At 35.2% G+C, this 18,958-nt stretch overlaps 1 protein-coding gene across 3 annotated transcripts; it reads right to left on the reverse strand.

Moving 5' to 3' along the window:
* Positions 1-316: 316 nt before the first annotated feature.
* LOC114371119 lies at positions 317-18,663 on the reverse strand. Of its 3 annotated transcripts, none has more exons than XR_003658013.1 (22): positions 17,857-18,663; positions 15,975-16,037; positions 13,995-14,094; positions 13,754-13,895; positions 13,533-13,635; positions 13,377-13,457; positions 13,213-13,272; positions 12,987-13,091; positions 12,716-12,826; positions 9,032-9,073; positions 8,512-8,625; positions 8,250-8,434; positions 6,404-6,693; positions 6,198-6,319; positions 6,015-6,057; positions 5,838-5,929; positions 5,368-5,416; positions 4,181-4,261; positions 3,936-4,055; positions 3,003-3,100; positions 1,446-1,494; positions 317-751 (listed from the first exon to the last, which is right to left on the reverse strand). XR_003658013.1 is itself a non-coding variant. In XM_028328547.1 (22 exons), the coding sequence occupies exons 1-22, from the start codon at positions 18,025-18,027 to the stop codon at positions 710-712; spliced, it is 2,250 nt and encodes a 749-aa protein (XP_028184348.1). In that variant the 5' UTR covers positions 18,028-18,663; the 3' UTR covers positions 317-709. The 3 variants fall into 3 exon arrangements, 2 of the variants coding, with proteins under 2 accessions (XP_028184348.1, XP_028184347.1); XM_028328547.1 differs by having other exon boundaries at positions 317-754; positions 4,191-4,261; positions 6,198-6,313; XM_028328546.1 differs by having other exon boundaries at positions 317-754; positions 4,191-4,261; positions 17,857-18,662.
* Positions 18,664-18,958: the final 295 nt, after the last annotated feature.

The following is an 18,958-nucleotide window of genomic DNA, read 5'->3' on the forward strand; positions in this document are numbered from 1 at the left end:
TTACTTTCCTATTTATGATGATACAAGTGTTTATTATATTGGATTATCCTTGAAAAAGACTAAGTTTCATCAAATAATTCAAGCCTACAAAGACTAAAATTTGAAAGAAGTTTCCAAATCTTTAATTATGGTTGAGGATATTAGAAAATGATTTTATCAAAGATATTCGTTCCAAATGCAAATAGCCTATCTGCAATGCCATCATGTACAGAAAATAATATTGTTTTAAAACACCCTAACACCCCTTGGACAAAGTAACCAATTTATTTGTTTAAAATAAACACATGACCATTTGACCATTGACATAGGGGACATGTTCCGCGAAATTCAAACGACAACTATATCATTTTCCTCTGAACCATTTTAGTTAATGAAAGTGGGCGGACATAGCATGTGAATACATGCACATTGCAAAAGGGCCCACCCAAAGAGATGCACAAAATGACAAGAGCAACATGCAGTACAACAATGGACTTACATGGCAAGGAAAAGAGCTAAAAAAGAATTGCTAAATATTGAAAAAGAAAAAGAAGAAAAAAATGATTGCATAAATTCACAATTACAGCTCAAGCTAATTCTGCCCTATTATAGAATATGAAAAGGAGCAAAATTTAGGTAGCACACAACAACTCCCAATCCCCATCTCGGTCCGCACTTTCCACGCACAGCAGAGATTTTCTGCCAAGCACCTGACATTCCCTCTCAACTGTTAAAAGAATAATCCCTTTTTCTTTACTCTCCTTTTCCCAGGCTGCTGAATCAGAAAAATCAGAAGAAACCTTTCATTATATACTATTCACAGCTGGCTCACGATATTCTTCTCTAAAAAGTAAAAACAAATGAAAAAGGGCGGAAAAAAACAGAATTAAACAAAATACATGAACAACAAATGAAGTTAAGTAATATTCTTTCTGACTTTTCAATACAATTATAAGAATTGAAGCAATAAGTTAAAGACTAAAGGACAGGTTAGAATCATGACCTTATAAATATCAGTTGACTTCAAATCAAGGGAACTAAAGGAATCTAATTAAACAATCCCATACTACCCAAGCAGGGAACATATGCAATCAATGCTAGTTATTTCTAGTTTCTACATAAGTAACAGTAGAGTTCATCGTTAACAATGAGGGCTAAACTAAACAAATTTTATGATGTAGGAAAACTGATGCTCTACCTTTATACATCTCTTTTTTTCCTTTTTTTGGTTTATCATGCGTAGGTAAGTGCATGGGCACATGCCACAGTTGAGCAAGAAAAACAAATTTTTAAGTGTTTATAACATGACACACCAAAAAAACATTTTTTTTTTGGATAAGGCTTTGTTGTTGTTATAACATGACACACCAAGCAAACAGAAGGCCAAATGGAAATTTTCTAGCATATAAACTACGACATTTATATTAATCAGTAGTACATAAAGTAAGGAGAAAATTTATATATACCCTCCTCCGGATGAATAATCTCAAAGTGAGCACAATAGTGTCTCTAGCACTGCAAAAGGAGAACCACAAATATTATTAAAAGCAGAAGACAAAACAGAAAAAACATTCAGAAATAGACAAATCACAAACAAGATTACAAATTGCAATTTACAACCATTTGAAAACCTGGCATGAGATACTTCTCTTGCTTAAAGAGATAATTCTCTGTTTTACATAGAGATTAAAGAATAATGATTCCAAATGCATAGTAAGCAAATTAATAGTAACACATTACAAGTTTGTTCACTTGTCTAGTTCTCTTTCTCCATACTAATTATCTTTACAACTTGAGGTTCCACAAAGTTGACACTGGGGAGTAGGGATCTGAACAGTAATTAAAAAAGAAATAGATTTTTTCTAATATTATAAAGAATTTCTTCACCATTTGTTTGCAGAAAAAAATAAACTATGGCATCCTCAGCAAAATATGTATTTCCTTTGTTATCCAAAACGAACAGAAGCAAGAGCTAAAATTATTACTTCTCAGAATTGCAATGAACTTTGGGTGACAAAGATTACCAAATACACAAGTATATTATTACGAAAGAAAACATTAAAATTCTGCTCAAGGTCTGTATTACATTTAAAGATTGATGCAGAAGTTACCACAAACAAGAAGGCACAAAAGCATATTGGCTACTGAATATGAAGTCTCATTTATCAAACACCAAGGACGCCAAAGGCCCATTCGGCTTCCCTTCTATCCAACAGATGCTTAAGAGAGAGAATGGAGATTGGACTTTCTAGTGTTTTCAAAAGGGTTCAAAATTTTGAAGTATTAGGTCAGCTTAAGCTTATAAATTAGGTCTCTCGTGAAGTCAATCCAGATATATGTATTAGTATTACTCAGTTGCCAATTAGAGTAAAAATCCAACTGCATAGAATTCCTCCAAAAAATTATTCCATATCCATAAACATATCAATAAATGTTGAGAATCAGAAATATTTAATGTATAGATTTATCAGGATTTGATTTATAGGAAACATATCGGATTTAGAGGAAACTGAATATCCTCTCATTATCAGTATTTATTATAATGACCACTATATAGTAGAGCATCCGCTGTGTACTCCGATACAGTTTCAGTCTATTATCCCTCTACATTTTCTCTCATTTTACAGATATATGTATTATTACTCAATTGCCAATTAGAGTAAAAATCCAACTGCATCTAAGAATTCCTCCAAAAAATTATTCCATATCCATAAACATATCAATAAAAAAAAGGAAAAGGTTTCCGTATAATATGATCACTTCTCATTAGCAGATAACGAAGCACAGCAAGCTAGATGGTGAAATCTCCTGAGGGGATTTAGCATTACAGTCAATGCTGAAATAAATGCACACATGAAACATTGGGCAAGTCTCTCATGTCATGTGACTCATGTCAACCCATATCTAAATATTATTACTTAATTAGAGTAAAAACACAACTGCATCTAAGAATTCCTCCAAAAATTATTCCATATCCATAAACATACATTCATACGAAACAAAGCAACTATGAGACTACTTACCCACTGAAATCTGTGTTGTTTTCTGCTTTTAAAAGGTGTTCAGCACCACTGGAACCAATTATAATAAACTCTGAAGTATGTCCATATGGAATCATAACCTACAGAAGTAAATGCAGAAGGGATATCTAAAAATTAGCTAACCACTCAAGATCAAGTCTTCTAAATACACAACAGTTTTCAAAGTATCTTAGGGAATGCTGCTAGCAACAATGTTGATTAACTTTCATTAAATATAATGTCTCAACTCTCAACAGTTATTTCCTTTTAAAATAATTAACAAACTCTGTCATCAAGAAATAAATAAGGTAAAAAATTATCTATTGTCAACTTCACGAACTCTTTTAGGCTTTTATTGATATCTATCTGGAGAGATAACTCTAAACAAAGGTCAGAAAGTTCAACAGACAATCACAAATTCAGAAATATCATACTTCTTAGAACTTCAATTAATTATTTAATAGAAGCTCTATTATAGAGAAATAAACAGGGAACAAAAATGATCTGATTGTCAAATTCATGAGCTCTTTTTTGGTTTCCATCATACCTATCTGGTGAGATAACTCAGTTCATCCAACACAAGTACATAACCCAGAAAGTCTGTAATTATAACTCAGTTCATCACACAATCACATATTTTCCAATATAATGCTTCTTACAACTTCACAGACAGTCTGTAATTATAATCTGACAACATTCTTCTAGATAGCTAATATATATCCTCAGACAAACCCAATTGCCATGAGATTCAACATGCTGTGTTGCTTTCACAACATTATGATTATTACTCTCAAACATCAAGCCATACTGTCAGAAAGTTTCTCCAAAGATTTGCCTATATTTCATTAAAGAATTTTACTTCATTTCCTGGAATGATGAATCAATGATAAATTAGCCAAATATCCATACAGAATATAAAAGAATAAAACATCTTACAGTGGTGGACGGTGAAAATTTTTCTGTGATTACAAATCCATTTGGTCCACTGCATTTGATACTATAACCTTCCCTCTTAATGGTCAATGTCGCTGGTTCCCATATATCAAGATATCCAGTCTGTAATATCAAGCCAAAAATATTTATAAAACTGTTAGGAGTTCTTCATAAAGAAGACTAATAGGTAAAATAATATTGACACCAACATTCGAAGGAAATTCATAACAATTAAGAAAACTACTTTCATTGAATTACCGAAAGAGAAACTCTATATGAAGCATGTCCACTATTAAAAGCCTTCTCTATGTGGTTCTGCATTTCGGGATCTGAGAACAAATAACAAAAGAGAATAACTCAATAAACTATTTTAGGACTCATCAAATTTTGCAGCACTAAATAGGAAGGTAAAAAGGGAGACAAAAGAAAACTCGTATTACAGTTGAAATCAAGACGTGTATGACACATCCAAAGCAGATAGATCAGTTCAGATTAGATCGATTTTAACTTCTCTCTTGGGATGAAATCTTATCCTCCTTGTTTCTAATATCTTTTGCTCTAATAAACATTTCTATCATTAAATTTACTTTTGATAACTTCAGCTCAATGAATGCACAAATTTTGAAATTATATCTGTCTTTTTTATACATATTTGTCTTAAATACAAATAAACTAATAAGACACACTCTCCATTTAAAATTGTCCAACAACCATAATGGTACAATACCCCTTTCCAAGAACAACTGATGTTGTATAAGGTGTGAATTAGAAAACTAAACTTCATATTGAAGATGTCAGAACACCAAGGACATGTTTGGATGAGGGATTTAGGACAGAAAGGGAAGACTTGAGGTTAGCCTTTCCCTTGTTTGGGAGTCTTCTAAAAGGAGGGAAAGGGAATGAAGACTTTTTATAACCCTCCCTTACATGCTTTAATTACTTCTCCCAAGTCATACATGGGTGCATATTGGATTAATTTCGTTAGTTTTTTTAGAAGAACGATACAATCATCTAAATTTAACTAACTCTTCATTTCCTCTTACTTGTACATTGTTAACATTCAAAACAGGGTAAAGGTTTACCATTCATTTCCTTTAGCTTACCCTTCCTTCTCTCTTGATCCCTTCCCCTTCCTTCCTAACTCTAAAACATACCCTTACTCTTTTATAATTGCTTTGGCAGGGTAAAAATAACAATTTCTTTCTCACAAGTCACAACAACCATCATTCCCTTTTATATATTTTTTTCCATTTTCTAAAACACATGACAAATGATAGGAGCTTAATCACAAAAAGACTTCAGTAAATTACCCTAATGCACAACACTTCACTGTAAAACTCACCACAAACTTGCAATCCCCTTACTGTAAATCATTCAAGTTACACAGAAGGAAGAAACAACCGAACTTCAGAAATATTAAGATATAGATACTCACCACAAGCAATCTTTTTATTATCATTGGCAAAAACCTTCACAGGTTCTCCCTATAATCACAGAGAATGCATGAGATACAGTGTAAAAAAAGACTAGACATCCATTAGCAGAAAATTAAACGCTGTCTAACTCAATTTACAAAATACACATTCATGAACTGTTTTAGCTTCCCACTTCAGAAGTTACTTGTTAAGCATAATGCACTATAGTGCAATCAAAGCTCAAACCCTGCCCCCAGTATACCCAAATCCACTGAATGATCAATGAAGATTACAAGTAGTAGTTGCTTATTTCCACCATAGATCTATTTGAAATTCTTAATTCCTTGTTGGGTTGCACAAGTGACTTTTTGGGATAAGTTGCATATCAGGCAAATCCCGTAACATAATAAATACAAGCCCCACTATAACAATTCACTCATTTTTGGCATACATATGTAAGACTGCCATTATAGTAAGATGAAAAAAGTACCTTGCGCTTCCTGTTATCCAGAGGTTGGACTTCAATGGCAAGTAATGTACCAACATCATCAGCATTGACAAGATAGATTGGTTGCTTTGCCCCTGTATTTTGGACAAATCATGACTGAGTTCATCACAATACCAGAAGAAAGGGAGAACATAATCTTACGCAGAAATATAACAATACCATCAATATAATTAAAGGAACCGTCTTCCAAATGCCGAATCCACTGGTATTCCGACAAGAAGGGACACAAGGTAATGTCAAATGTTTAGGAAAGATATCAAACATTACCATATAATGAAAAACTCTTTTAAGTACATAAAGCAAGAAGAAACAAGTTCCAAATTATACACAAATAAAATGCACCTCAAAATTACAACTAGTAGTGCCATTGATGGAGTATCCGCCTGCCTTAAGTTCCCTTCCAGGAAAGGCTTCTCCTGAAATTTGGAGACCCTCTATAGCCGGCAATGGATCTTCATCTGCAGCTGCATCATGATTTATTCAATTTGGAATAGCCAACAGCAAGGCTCTGAATGTATAGTAAAGCTCAAAAGGTGATTAATTCTTACCCTCAGAAAATGAAGAAGAAGGTTCTTCAAGAACTGCTGGTAAATAAGGAGAATATGAAGAACTGGGATCATCAACAGTGGTTGTATAAGGAGGGTTGCCAGAACTCCAGTTAGCAGATGTTTCTCTCATACTATGTGTTCCATCTCCATCAGGATCATCAACTTCATTGTTGCTCACGGGGACACGAAATGTGACCTGTTTGTTAGTCACTTCGTCTCCATAATGAGCAGGACGAGTATCACCCTGAGTAACTACCAGGTGGGTGGATGCATCATGGGCTGATGAATTCCTGTGAAATGAAATGGCCAATATATTTTAGCAAAGATGTCATTTTCCAACAGCCCAAAGAAAGTCAAATTTTATCACACTGTTACATGAATAGTTGAAATAGCACAACTAAAAAATTCACACTTCCAGCCTCCTGGTGGTGAAACACTAGAAGTTAGTTCGACTTAAGGAACTGATGACATAGCAAAGATAAATGGAAAGAGAGGGGAATCATATAAATTAGCATTTATAATTTATTAAAAGACTTGCCAATAGGAAAATTGTAAGAGACAAAAACCAAGAGAGAATTTCTATTTTAATCAACAAATTTTAACAAGCTGTGAGTGACCACATGGATTCCAGGTTATATGAAATAAGCCAAGGTAGATAACCAAGTTTATCACAAGCCAACAACCAAGCAGGAATTCATTTTATCTATATTGGAACACCCATGCAATCAGAACAATATCCCTTCCTGAGGCACCCATTGCTATTGAAAATCAGTATCACTCAAGCAACCTGTTCTGGAGTAGTTTTACTCCAACAGGCAACAAAAATTATCAATAATAGGAACTGAGCTAACAAACCCTACATGTAAGACTTAAGGGGAAAAAATTATCTAAGCCTGCATGTAAGACTTCAGAAAAACTTCTACCTAAGCCAATTAGAAACCTAGAGCCAATTATACACTACAATGATCTACTAATATTAGAGCAGCATTATGAACCATTATATGCTGGCAATTGGCAACATTGCAGAAGACAAGATTAAATTTCCTACTTTATAGTCTATGACTGAGGACAGCTAAATGCACATATCAACCACCGTCCCAGGGACAGCTACATGTCATGCAGAAAGCTTCATTCAAGTACCCCAATAATACCTGTCCAGAATTTGGTCTGGGCCTAATAAACCCTAAAAACTGGCTCATGAAGTGAGAATTGTCTAAGCCTTAATAGCAATATCTCAACACAAACACCTCACGCCTAGGATTGGACATCTAGAGAGTAGAGATTGTAGAACTGTTTTTTTTATATTGCACTAGGAAAACTGTGAGTCCAAGTAGAATTTTATATTAGAACACCTAAGCTCTAATACCATCTTGAATTTGAGTTAGCCCTGACTTAATCCCAAAAACTAGCTCATGAGGTGAGGATTGTCCAAGCCTATGTAAGCTCTACTTTGACCATATATACAGTTGATGTGAGATCTCACCAATCTGCATACCACAAGTTTCCTTTTCTAAGACAGATATTTCAAGGATAACAATAGGAAATCTAGTCAACCTTTATATTCACTGATAATATCATTGGTTTAGATAACGATGGAGCCATTAAAAATGTATGCCATATTATGGAACAGCTTAAAAAGACAAGTCTCCATTTTTCAATAATAAGATCTCTCATCTGCTAGGAATAGTGCCAAACAGATTGCCTAGAAAGAATAGACTATCCACTTCAGTCCAATGGAAGGGAACAACATTGCATGCATCAGGACCACTTTAACAAAAATTCCATGAAAACAGAACCCACCAATACATTCAGTTCACAGTAGCAGTCTCCATTTGACCAGGCTCACCTGCTTGCAAGAGGTGAAAATCTACCCAAATCATCAGTATCAACACTTGTTGCCACACCACCACTCAAGCCATTCTGGTTGCGACCCAATAGACCCCAATCAGTGCCTGCCTGAGCATCAACAGAGACCTGAGGCTTTACTTGAGAGTACATATGCTGAGGTACCAGTTCAAGGCCATTTTTATTCTGATAAAAAATGCAACTATTTAGAATTTTATTTAAGCATATCAAGGAAAAGGGACAAAATCACGATATGAACATACTGAAGTTGCCAAAGGTGCACCAATCGAGTGAGGTTGTGATTGTGTGGCAACATTAGCGTGGTTCGTATCTGAACGCCAAGGTGTCAATTGATATTGTGACTCCTTTAGCTTTGACTGTAACAAAGAACAAATATAAACCAATAAAATCAATTCCTCTAGCAGAAAGGGAAAGTAGGCATTCCAAAATTTCAACAATATCTACTATCTAGTCCAACTAAACTTAAGAACTAATTCTATTGAATTATCAACAAATCAAAAAGAGAAGGGTTTGTGTATCACTAGAGGATATAATCATAGATTAATAGTAGAGTTTAACATCAGGGTATGGCCTGGCTGTGGTTCCTAACCAGACTCCATTTAGTCTGTATTGGAACCAGAGTAAGGGCAATTATATAGCTGTACCTTAGTACCTCTGGTACTCAATTTATTTATTAATATATATATATATATTATGTTTGCTGAAAAAAAAAATAATAGTGCATACAGGAATACAAAGCACACAAGTATCCACCCAACATACCTCAGTGAGAAGAAGTTTTTCCTGTAAATGTTTAAACAAAACCTGCCAACAAAAAGAATTCACTGTGAGTTCAAGATGACCAAGATCCTAGAATTTGGAAGTAAACAGACAAAGAGACAATTATTGGTATTGTCATATGACCTTTTATACAGAGATTCAAATTCAACAGACTTTTCCGAGTCTGATATCAAGAAACTGCTTGGGAAATGGGAGGTGCACAATTTAAACTTTCTCACTCCCAACCACAAAAAATGGAATAGAAAGCAAATGCAACAACAATAATAACCTTATCCCACTATGTGAGGGCAACTATATAAATCACACACATTGGGTTCAACTAAAAATCAAATTCGTAGGGATATCTTAGAATTTGGGCATTGGGCCTAACTCAAGACCACAAAACCGGCTTGTAGGATCTCAACCAAGAGCCAACGTCTCAGTGGCTCCACACTATAAAGCTTCATGCAGTCTTTCTGATCAGCCCCTCTTTAGGTAGCCCTTTCAAAGACAATGCGGACTAGGGATGACCACAACTACAGCGGCTTTCCAACACACACCCCTCACACCCAAGGCTATGTGGGCCTGGAGCATGGCTATGTAAGTCACCCCACAATGGATCAAGGATAGGCATTTATATAATAAAGGAGAGGACAAAATGTGAGGAATTATTTCTTATTGATTGTAATTCTCTGTACATATAGATTTAGCCTAGTCTAAGGTACAACAGTGGAAATAGATGTCCATAATAGACAGAAATTATGACTGATTCCTGCCTAATCTGCATGTTCCACACATTACTCACTATCCTAAAATAGTACAGCATTAACTACATAATTATCTATTAGGAGATCCTACAGAATCTGGGTGATTCCCAGGTATCTTTCAACAATATCATTCACCATAAGATCCTTTCTAATAATTTCTTCCAATTTCTTTGTCAATCTCCCTCTACCCCTTTTACATAGGGTTAAGAACAATGTGATCTACTCTCCACTGAAGCTTCTAGTGGTCTTCTTTTCATGTGCCCAAACCACTTTAACGGATTTTCTATCTTAAGATACTTATTTCTTCTACTCCCATAGTCCCATTTTTTTTTCTCATCCCTTTAAAGTCCAACATTCATTCGCATAGAATATAGTTGATCATATAATAGTAATATGATAAAACTTTTCTTTGGGCTTGATAGGTACATTTAGGTGTTGTATAACTTATAGTGTCTTTCTCAGTTTTAACCACCAAGTTTTGGTCATTAATTTCCCCATCATTTTTTAATATTAATCTCAGATACTTATACTCATACTCAGAAGATTCAAATACATTTGCAAAAACTTATTCATTTCATCAAGATAGGGAAGATTCAAACAAACAGCTCCTAGTAAAATACAAGCACTTTTTATGCTAATTATGAATGACATGTCAAGATATCTTAAGGGGGGAAAAACATATCAAGCACGGACTTGAGAACAGTAAAATTGAGGCTTAGAAATCAAAAGGGACATACAGGTTAGTATTATCTTATTCTGCAGAATGCAGTTGCACTTGAAAAATATATTTTTTCATAAAAACATCTGTTTTTTATATTCTATTTTAGTAATTTTCATCAATGTCTCTTGTATTTTAAGTAAATGATACCAGTGTCCTTTTTCTTGTAAAGAAACAACTAACAAAATCTTTCTTTTGATTTAGTTATGTGTATAAGCAGTGCTATTGATGGTGGATGGCAAACTATGGCAGCCAGCCGAAAATCTGCCATGTAAATATGGCAGATAGCATTGAAATTGAAGCATATGGCAGAAGCAAAGCATATATGTGTGCATGTGTGTATATAATTAAAGAAATAAAATTGCAAACGTCAAGAGAACAGAGGTCAAAGGCAAATAGGGGATAGGTTGAGGGTTGGCTGAGACAGAGACAAACAAGAGTGAGTTTGAGGGAGCTAGAGACAGGCAGACACCAGAGATCATAGTCCCCAGAGATCCCCATCATCAGTTACAATCATCGCTGGGTGGTTGCTAGAAGTGGGTGGTGAGGTCACTGGAAGCTTGCGGCATGTCCTTGAATGTTCGAGAGAGGATATGAGCTGTTTGGGTTGTCAGTTTTTAGACAGGTGGTCAGCTTTTTTAATGTTCTGAGGCCTGGATTGGTGGGGAGTTTAGATTTTTTTTAATTTTGGGCCTGTTTTGACCAGGGTTTTAGGGTTTTTAAAATTTAAAACTAGGCTTGGTCAGGTCAGAGCTCAGAATGCCCAAAACCTATCTTTTCTTTTTCCTCCTTATCAGATTTACACTGCTCAACTCTGTTCCATCATCTTCGTCTTCTTTTATTCTATCATTAAACAGGGCCACTGCTTCCACTATGACCACCATGGCCCGCCACACCACCACCATTCATTGGAGCCCGGTGAAAAATCTGTCATTGCAATCCACCATGGCCACTTTTTAACAACACTGCTTACAAGATGTCTGTTATTGGTACTTTTTTATAACACTGACTGATAATTGATAATTGGGTTTTAAAGTTTGAGTGTAGAAATTGTTTATTATATACTTTTTATGGTATAAAATTTTAAAATTAGTAGCATTATTAACTATATATTATATATGTTTTACAAATCTTTGAATTTTTTTTGTTACACCACAATCTTTGCTGCAGTGGACACTATCTTTTTGGGGGGTGACTATTTTGTAGCATGTTTTGCCATTGACAATTTTGGTTTCACACAGAAGCAAAACAGGTCTTCTTCCATTACCAGACAGAAAACAACCTCAGAAATTCTGGTATACCCTTTGATTCATAGTATGGCACCTGTGAGTTAGATTGAACCATGGGAATCACACTATGCTGATAGTAGTGCGTTATTCATAAAATGAATATAGACCTCCATAAATTTGATAACTGCTGTTATAAGCCCAAATAACCAATTTGAGCAACAGAATGTTGCCTGAATTTTGAAATGGGATGTTTTATGGTGTGACAATAAATTCTTTTATATGTCTACTCAGAACCAGTAAGCACCCAAATGGCAAAAGACATGATTATTGTGTTTAAATTATCGTGTTTCCTCTTCAAAAGCTTGATGCAGGTCACATCAGAGCCATTATGGTTAGAAAATGCTGTTGTCTATAAAATTTGAGCAAGTTTCAGTCAGGTTGTTAGAGATCGATTCAATCTGCACAGTGCCGCAACTCAAGTAGAATTGCATTATTTCAAATTTTAAGAGTTTCTCTTTAAATGCTTGAAACCAAAGATCATATGGCAGATTTAGTACTGGAAAATGCAACTCAACATGTGTATAATATCCATCAACATGTTATACCAAAAATCTATTCTATTTTACTAGGAGAATATCTGGTCCTCAAGTCTTGCATTATTCTGTTTCTCTAATTCAATAAACTTTTTTCTATTCATATATAATCCTATAAAGATTAAGAAGAAAACAAAGAGTCCAGCATAATATATTAAATAAAATGAGGAAAAGGCAAAGTGAAATTCATGGATATCTTAAACTACCCTTCATAGGTCTTATATCATGATAGTTTAGCTTCAAGGGTTTTTCTTCTTGGTAGCAACAGAGAGAGAGAGTCCAATTACATCCAGGTGCCATATTTGTAGGTTATACATGGAAGGGCTTATACAAGGGTAGCAGCCTTAATTATTTCAAAAAGGAAACATATCAAAGCTGACCTTGACATTGCTAACAATTGATTGTGCATCAGGAACAGGAGGCTGCAGGGAGTATTCTGCAAGAAGAGGCAGCAAAGATGAAACAAATGTTGATCTTTCTTGCTGTGCATCCTGACAAGAAAAAGAAAATGCAAAAACTTAAAAATTGATTCTGAAACACATAACAGAACAAGTTACTGTCCATGGAGACTCATTGAAAAAAACTTATAGCAACCATGCAAAATTTAACACACACCACACCAACAATGAGGAAAAAAGTAGGAAAAATAACCTGTAATGCATATGTAAGACGTATATTTTCTTCAATTATGTCTTGTCGGTATGATAAAGCTTTTGATGCAGCATCTACAAGGTCCTGTTGCTGCTGATCAAAGGCCTAGCAGCAATATTACAAATTATTTATTTGAGCAGAAGCTCAATCAAATAAAAGGAAAAGTGCAAAACATAAAAGATGCTTAAGGAATTTCACAAAGACTTTGACAAAATTTCATGCATACCAGACGCATATATGCAATGCGCTTTTCCAAGACATATTTTTCGTTGCGTATTTGTGCTTCCTGATATGAAAAAATTATCAGTCACCAAAATGGACATTGAGGCAAAATATACTCTAAAGATCTATGGATCACAGCTTAAAGCAAAACTATTTTACACCTTTTACCTTTACAGAATAATCAGAAAGATGTTTCCTTAATAGGATGATCTCTTCTTCATGTTCCCGAACCTTATTAATGGCCAGATCCTAAATAGATACACATATGACTCCAGAAATATCGAGCTCTTATTAAATATGAAATTTTAGAACTGAAGATAGTACCTGCTTCAATAAGCTATTATTATTATTATTCGTTTCAGCCCCTGGCATCAAACCTTGCCGAGGCGAATTAAATCGGGAATCAAGGACTCCTTCTAGTAGATGCCTATGACAAATACAGGATTCTAAAATTACACAACCCTTCTTTAACACTACTTACATATAGAATAAATATGAAATCACATGTAGCTCTAGCACGATAATTGATATTTGATATCACATACCTGCTTGGAGAGATTGACCTTGTAGATGGTGAAGACAACTGAGAGTAGCCAGTATTATCCATAGGCAACTGGTCGTTTGGCTGTACTCTCAATGTTCCATTTATTTGACTGTTCTCAGAATGGCCACCTGTATTGCTTCTGGCTGCATCCATTTGAAGTTTGTTATTGGTGGACAACTAGTTTACTGGTTAGATCGCTAGAAAAGAGGCCCTTGTAACACTGAGCTTATATACTCAATTACCTATAGATGGAGCTGATTGACGAGCTTCATAAGATCCGTGCTCCTGCTCCTTCCATTGAGCAACCAAATGTGATTTTTGATCCACTGAATCTTCGTGCCTCTGTTAAAAAGTGTAATTTGTAAATAGAGGTTTTAGTTGGAGGATGTAAATTGCTGTTTTTAAGAGCCTATTATACTCCTCTCAAATAATATTTCATCTTTTACTTAAAAAAGTTTCATTTTCCCATGTCATAAATCAGGGGAAGAGGATAAAATGCTCATCAAAGTGAATGGAGGATAAAGTTTTAAAAATATAAGTTCATGGAAAAGCATCGCTTATCAGAAATCTTGATTTTGCAGATGAAGCACACAATTGAATTCTTTCATCTGCTTCATGACATTACTGCATATGCAGGGAAATTAGAACTTCTTCAAATACAAGAACTATTCCCACATGGTAACAGTTTCTGCCCCTTCTTCATTGTTGCCCTGTTGGTGTACAACAATAATCATCTGAAGTCCACAAAGGCTCCAAAAATATCACTGCCCATCTAAATCTTGGGTCTATCTTAGGAATTGATTAGGATTTTAATGGTCATGTTACACATAAAATTCAAGCTAGGTGGATGAAATGTAAAAATGCTTCAGAGATTATACCTAACTTGGGCTCACAAACCACCTACCAAAGGAAAATTCTACCAAAGAGATATAAGACCAGCATTAGAGACGCCCTAACATAGTTAATTTTGAGCAGTGAAGCACCAACAAGACCAAAAATTAAAATAAGTGGTGTAACTGCAAAAAGAATGCCAATGTGGATCCATGGATGATGGATGAGTGGAGTGGACATATAAGAAAAGGTAAGAGTAGAAACAACTGTATCCAAGAGAATATTCCAACTTTCTCTTGGTTAGGATAAGGCCTTAATTAAGATCATAAGGTGATTAACTAATTATATAAATTTTCACTTTCAAAATTACTTGTTATTTGAACTGTGTATCCATAAAATTAGAATATTTCCCGGTATATGTTGAGGGATTGGGAAGCTTTAGTCCATTTAAGTTCCTTCTTTTTTTTTCCCTCTTTGTTTTTATGTCTTCTTTTACATTAAGGAGGATCACTTATAGGGCTAGCAATGAACCGAACCAACTCAAACATTGTTCGAAACTCAATTCAACAATTAAGTCATTGAACTTGGTTCATGAACCAAATGAGTTGAGCTTGAGTTAAACGTTGAACTTGTTAAATAAATGAGTTAAACTTTAGCTACTTATAGCTCGATTCAATTGGTTTATAAACCAACTCGATATATATACACACACACATTAAATAATATATTTTATATTATTAAATTGATATAATTATTTTTAATTAATTTTATTGTACACAATAAATGAATAAATAAATAAAAGTATGTAAAATAATTATAATTTTAAACCTAGTCAAGCTGAACCGAGCTGCTCACAAGTTTGAATTAAGTCGAGCTCAGGCCAAAAAGATTCATTTCGAACTCAAGTCGGGCTGCAAGCCAAGTCATTTCTTATCGAGTCGAGTGAGCTGATCCGAGCTCGGCTCAACTCAACTCATTTCTAGCCCTAACCATTTATCCTCCAAACTCCTTGTAATTATCTTCTGAGTTAATGAATTTATTTTTTTATCCAAAACACACATCTGCATGGAATGCACACTTATAATCTCCGTACTATTATTATGGTCCCATCCTCAAATCAAAATATAAGTAGTCCAAGATTGTCCTAGAATCTAGAACATGGACATTTGAAAATCAATTAGTGTCCTCAGTTCAGCTCAAAAAGGTTCCAGCTAGCAATTCCTACCTAAGTAAAAACAAATTCACATTCAAAGAGCAGAGAAACAGAAAGCAATTAGTACACAGCTAAGCAATCAAATGAATAGAAGAAGAAAGCCCGTATGATAACACAGACAGTACCAATAATAAATGTGGTAAATCAAGCAGATGCCATCACAGAATACAGAACTTACATATTTTTCCAGTTCCTGAATTTTGCTCAGAAGTTCAGACCTAAGCCGGCTATTCTCTTCTACCTGTCAAAAGAAGCATGTTGCATCATTAATACCCTATCTAACAAGGTATGACATGAAAGTAGCCACCATTTCATTTTACCAGTGTGAACCTACGACCGCAACAAGTAGGGATGAGCATGAAAGTATCACCCAACCAAAACCCAAAATTCCCAAGAGAAAAAGTAAGTATAGGGTCGAATCGGTTCGGTCCACGGGTTTAAAAAATAAAAATTTCAGTTTGAAGTGGTTACAAACGGTCAGATTCAGTTTTCACAAATGCATTCCATCAATACCCAAATCCAACCAAACAAACTAAAAGAGCCTAGATGATCTAATAGTTTAGACTTTGGACTACCTCTATGAAGCTGTCTTAGTTGCCTCTGTCAAGTGTCAAGTCACATCAAAATTTTGGAGAAAGCAAAAAAGCACATAATGAAGGACAGTGCATTCATGTAGTATTAGTATATTACAGTTCACAAATTCACCTTTTATTTACATTAATCTTTTCTTTTAATATATTTTGACTAAATAATCAAACTCATTTAACATTTTTACGGTGTAGTTGAGTGCATCTTTTGTCCTATATGGCTAATCTAATTTTACAATAAATATTAGAAATAGAAGCTACTCTCTCCTCTCTTCACCGTAGTGCTCTTCGTGAACTTTCCTTATTCCACCACCAATGGCACCAAGTCCACCATAGAAGCCTCTCCGACAAAAAATAACGTTGTAGATGGCAACCATGTGGGAACTGGAAAGCGTTCAATGAAAGTTTCCATCAAGTGAAGTTGCTGTTAGCAACCTCCATTCCACACTCTAAATCATGTTTCTCATTTTCTTCTTCTTTCTTTACTGTAAAATGAGATCTCGTCATCTACATGGAAGATATGAATCTCGTTGCGGTTGTGGCTGTACACTACTGTAACAAGGGCGCTGATACCTGCTCCATCTTACCAGTAATCCGATACAACCCACCCACATTACCCGTGACCCACACCATCCAAACCCAACAAAACCGAAGACTTGAACAGTCGGTTACGGATCAAATTATTTTTTCATCGGGTTTGAGAGGATTGGGTGCCTTTGGCCCTTACCCGACGATGCTCACCCCTAACCACAAGCAACAGTAACGTTCTCCTTTTAAGAGCAGAATAGAAGTTCAAACCCCATTGTGACAGCAATCAAACCACAAGAGAGGAAGAGAGAAAGAAACCAGAGACGACTGTGAGTGTATAACTCGGGCATAACTCTATTATTTAGAGTTGAAGAACAACCAGGTTTATATATCATATTATATAAATAAATACAACCAAGGTTTTGAAAAACGGTCTGAGCGTGATTAAAAAACAGTCTGTGCGTGATTACGGCTGCAATGTAATGGCTTCTGGGGCCCACAACGTTGTCTTTTAGGGTCATAGCTTTTGGGGTGTCTACAACCGCAACACAACCACAAATGTGGCTGCATCGACCACAATTGTCTACAATTTCCTGTGGTATCAAAGATCCCAACGAACCACATCCAACAACCATGACCGCTGCCACAATTTAAAACCTTGAATACCAATCAAACTCTATCCCTACTAATAATGCCTCGTGAACCCAAATCCAAGTATATTCGTTTTCGCTTTTCAATACATAAAAGATTGTCGGTAATAAAAACGCCAGGCAAGCACCACAACATACACACACAAATACACAATTAAATAAGTCATCATCTAAACATTGAAAATATGGACCGCGTGGCAACACAGGTTAATCAAAAAACCTAATACGAAAATAATGAACAAGCATCACCCAATGAATCATACTTATAACGAAGCACATGTTGAAGCCAAAGTACCTGTTGCTTAATAGTGGCCTCGGCAGCTTCAACAGCCTTCATGACCTGATACAAGTTATCATTGTTGTTAGAAGAGAGGTTAGATTGATCATGCTCGTGTTGCTGACCGTGCTGGTTGATATTCAAGCCCGAGAATTTCTCAGTCAATTTCCCATCGTGACCATTCTCCATCCCCTTCTTCTCCAATCAGTAATCACTCCCCCAAAAAAACCAAAGCAAAAAAAAAAAACTATAGGGAATCAAAATCACACTCCCAAATCAATCACCAAATACCATGAACCTACACAGATACCTAGGGTTACTTCTAAATCATAATCATAATCTTCAGAAGCCACTCACTACTGAACCACGAAACACTCCCACAACTGCACCTCCTCTTTCGTCAAAAAATGAAAAAGAATAAGAAAAAAAAAAGTGATTCTAAGCTGTCCACAACCGATTCCAGCCCTCGCAGACGGCAATCAGATTGAAATTGCTGCGGCATCAGAAATCTAGAGCGAGAAAACTGGGAATCGAGGTGAGGAAATCGAATGAAAGGAGGGTTTAAATTGGTATGGTAATTGGAAGGGAAGAAGGAATGGTAGACTTTGAAACCCTAAAGAGAAGAGAGAAACAGAAGAACAGGGGAAAAAAATTAAAAACAGAAGAAAACAAAAGAAGGGTGTGAAAGAAATGAAAGAAAGAGGAGAGTGATGAATGTGATGGTTATGAAATGAAGAAGGATAGAAACTAGAAGAAAACTTTGGTGTGGGTCTTCGGTCGTAGGATTCATTCATAGGATTGGTTTTCGTTTGGATTGGAAATTAGTTTTAGTTTTTGGTTTAACCAAAGGTTTGAGTTGGTCTTTTCCTCTCTTTGCAATATAAAATAAAATAAATATAATAATATTACAAAAGCCCAAAAAAAAAAATCTTAGAGCCCTTTCTTCGTATATGTTCTATTTGGCTGCTTAATAGATACATGCATCCATGAATTTGGCTCAACTCAATTGGTTCCTTCCTTTTCTTTTATTTTTTCTTCTCCTCGTGTGATTACATTTCCACTTCAATGATTTTTTTCCACAGATTAATAACATGGAAATTATATCATACTTCCTTTGGAG

Source organism: Glycine soja, chromosome 10 (assembly GCF_004193775.1).
Source record: "Glycine soja cultivar W05 chromosome 10, ASM419377v2, whole genome shotgun sequence".
NCBI classification, from domain to species: domain Eukaryota; kingdom Viridiplantae; phylum Streptophyta; class Magnoliopsida; order Fabales; family Fabaceae; genus Glycine; species Glycine soja.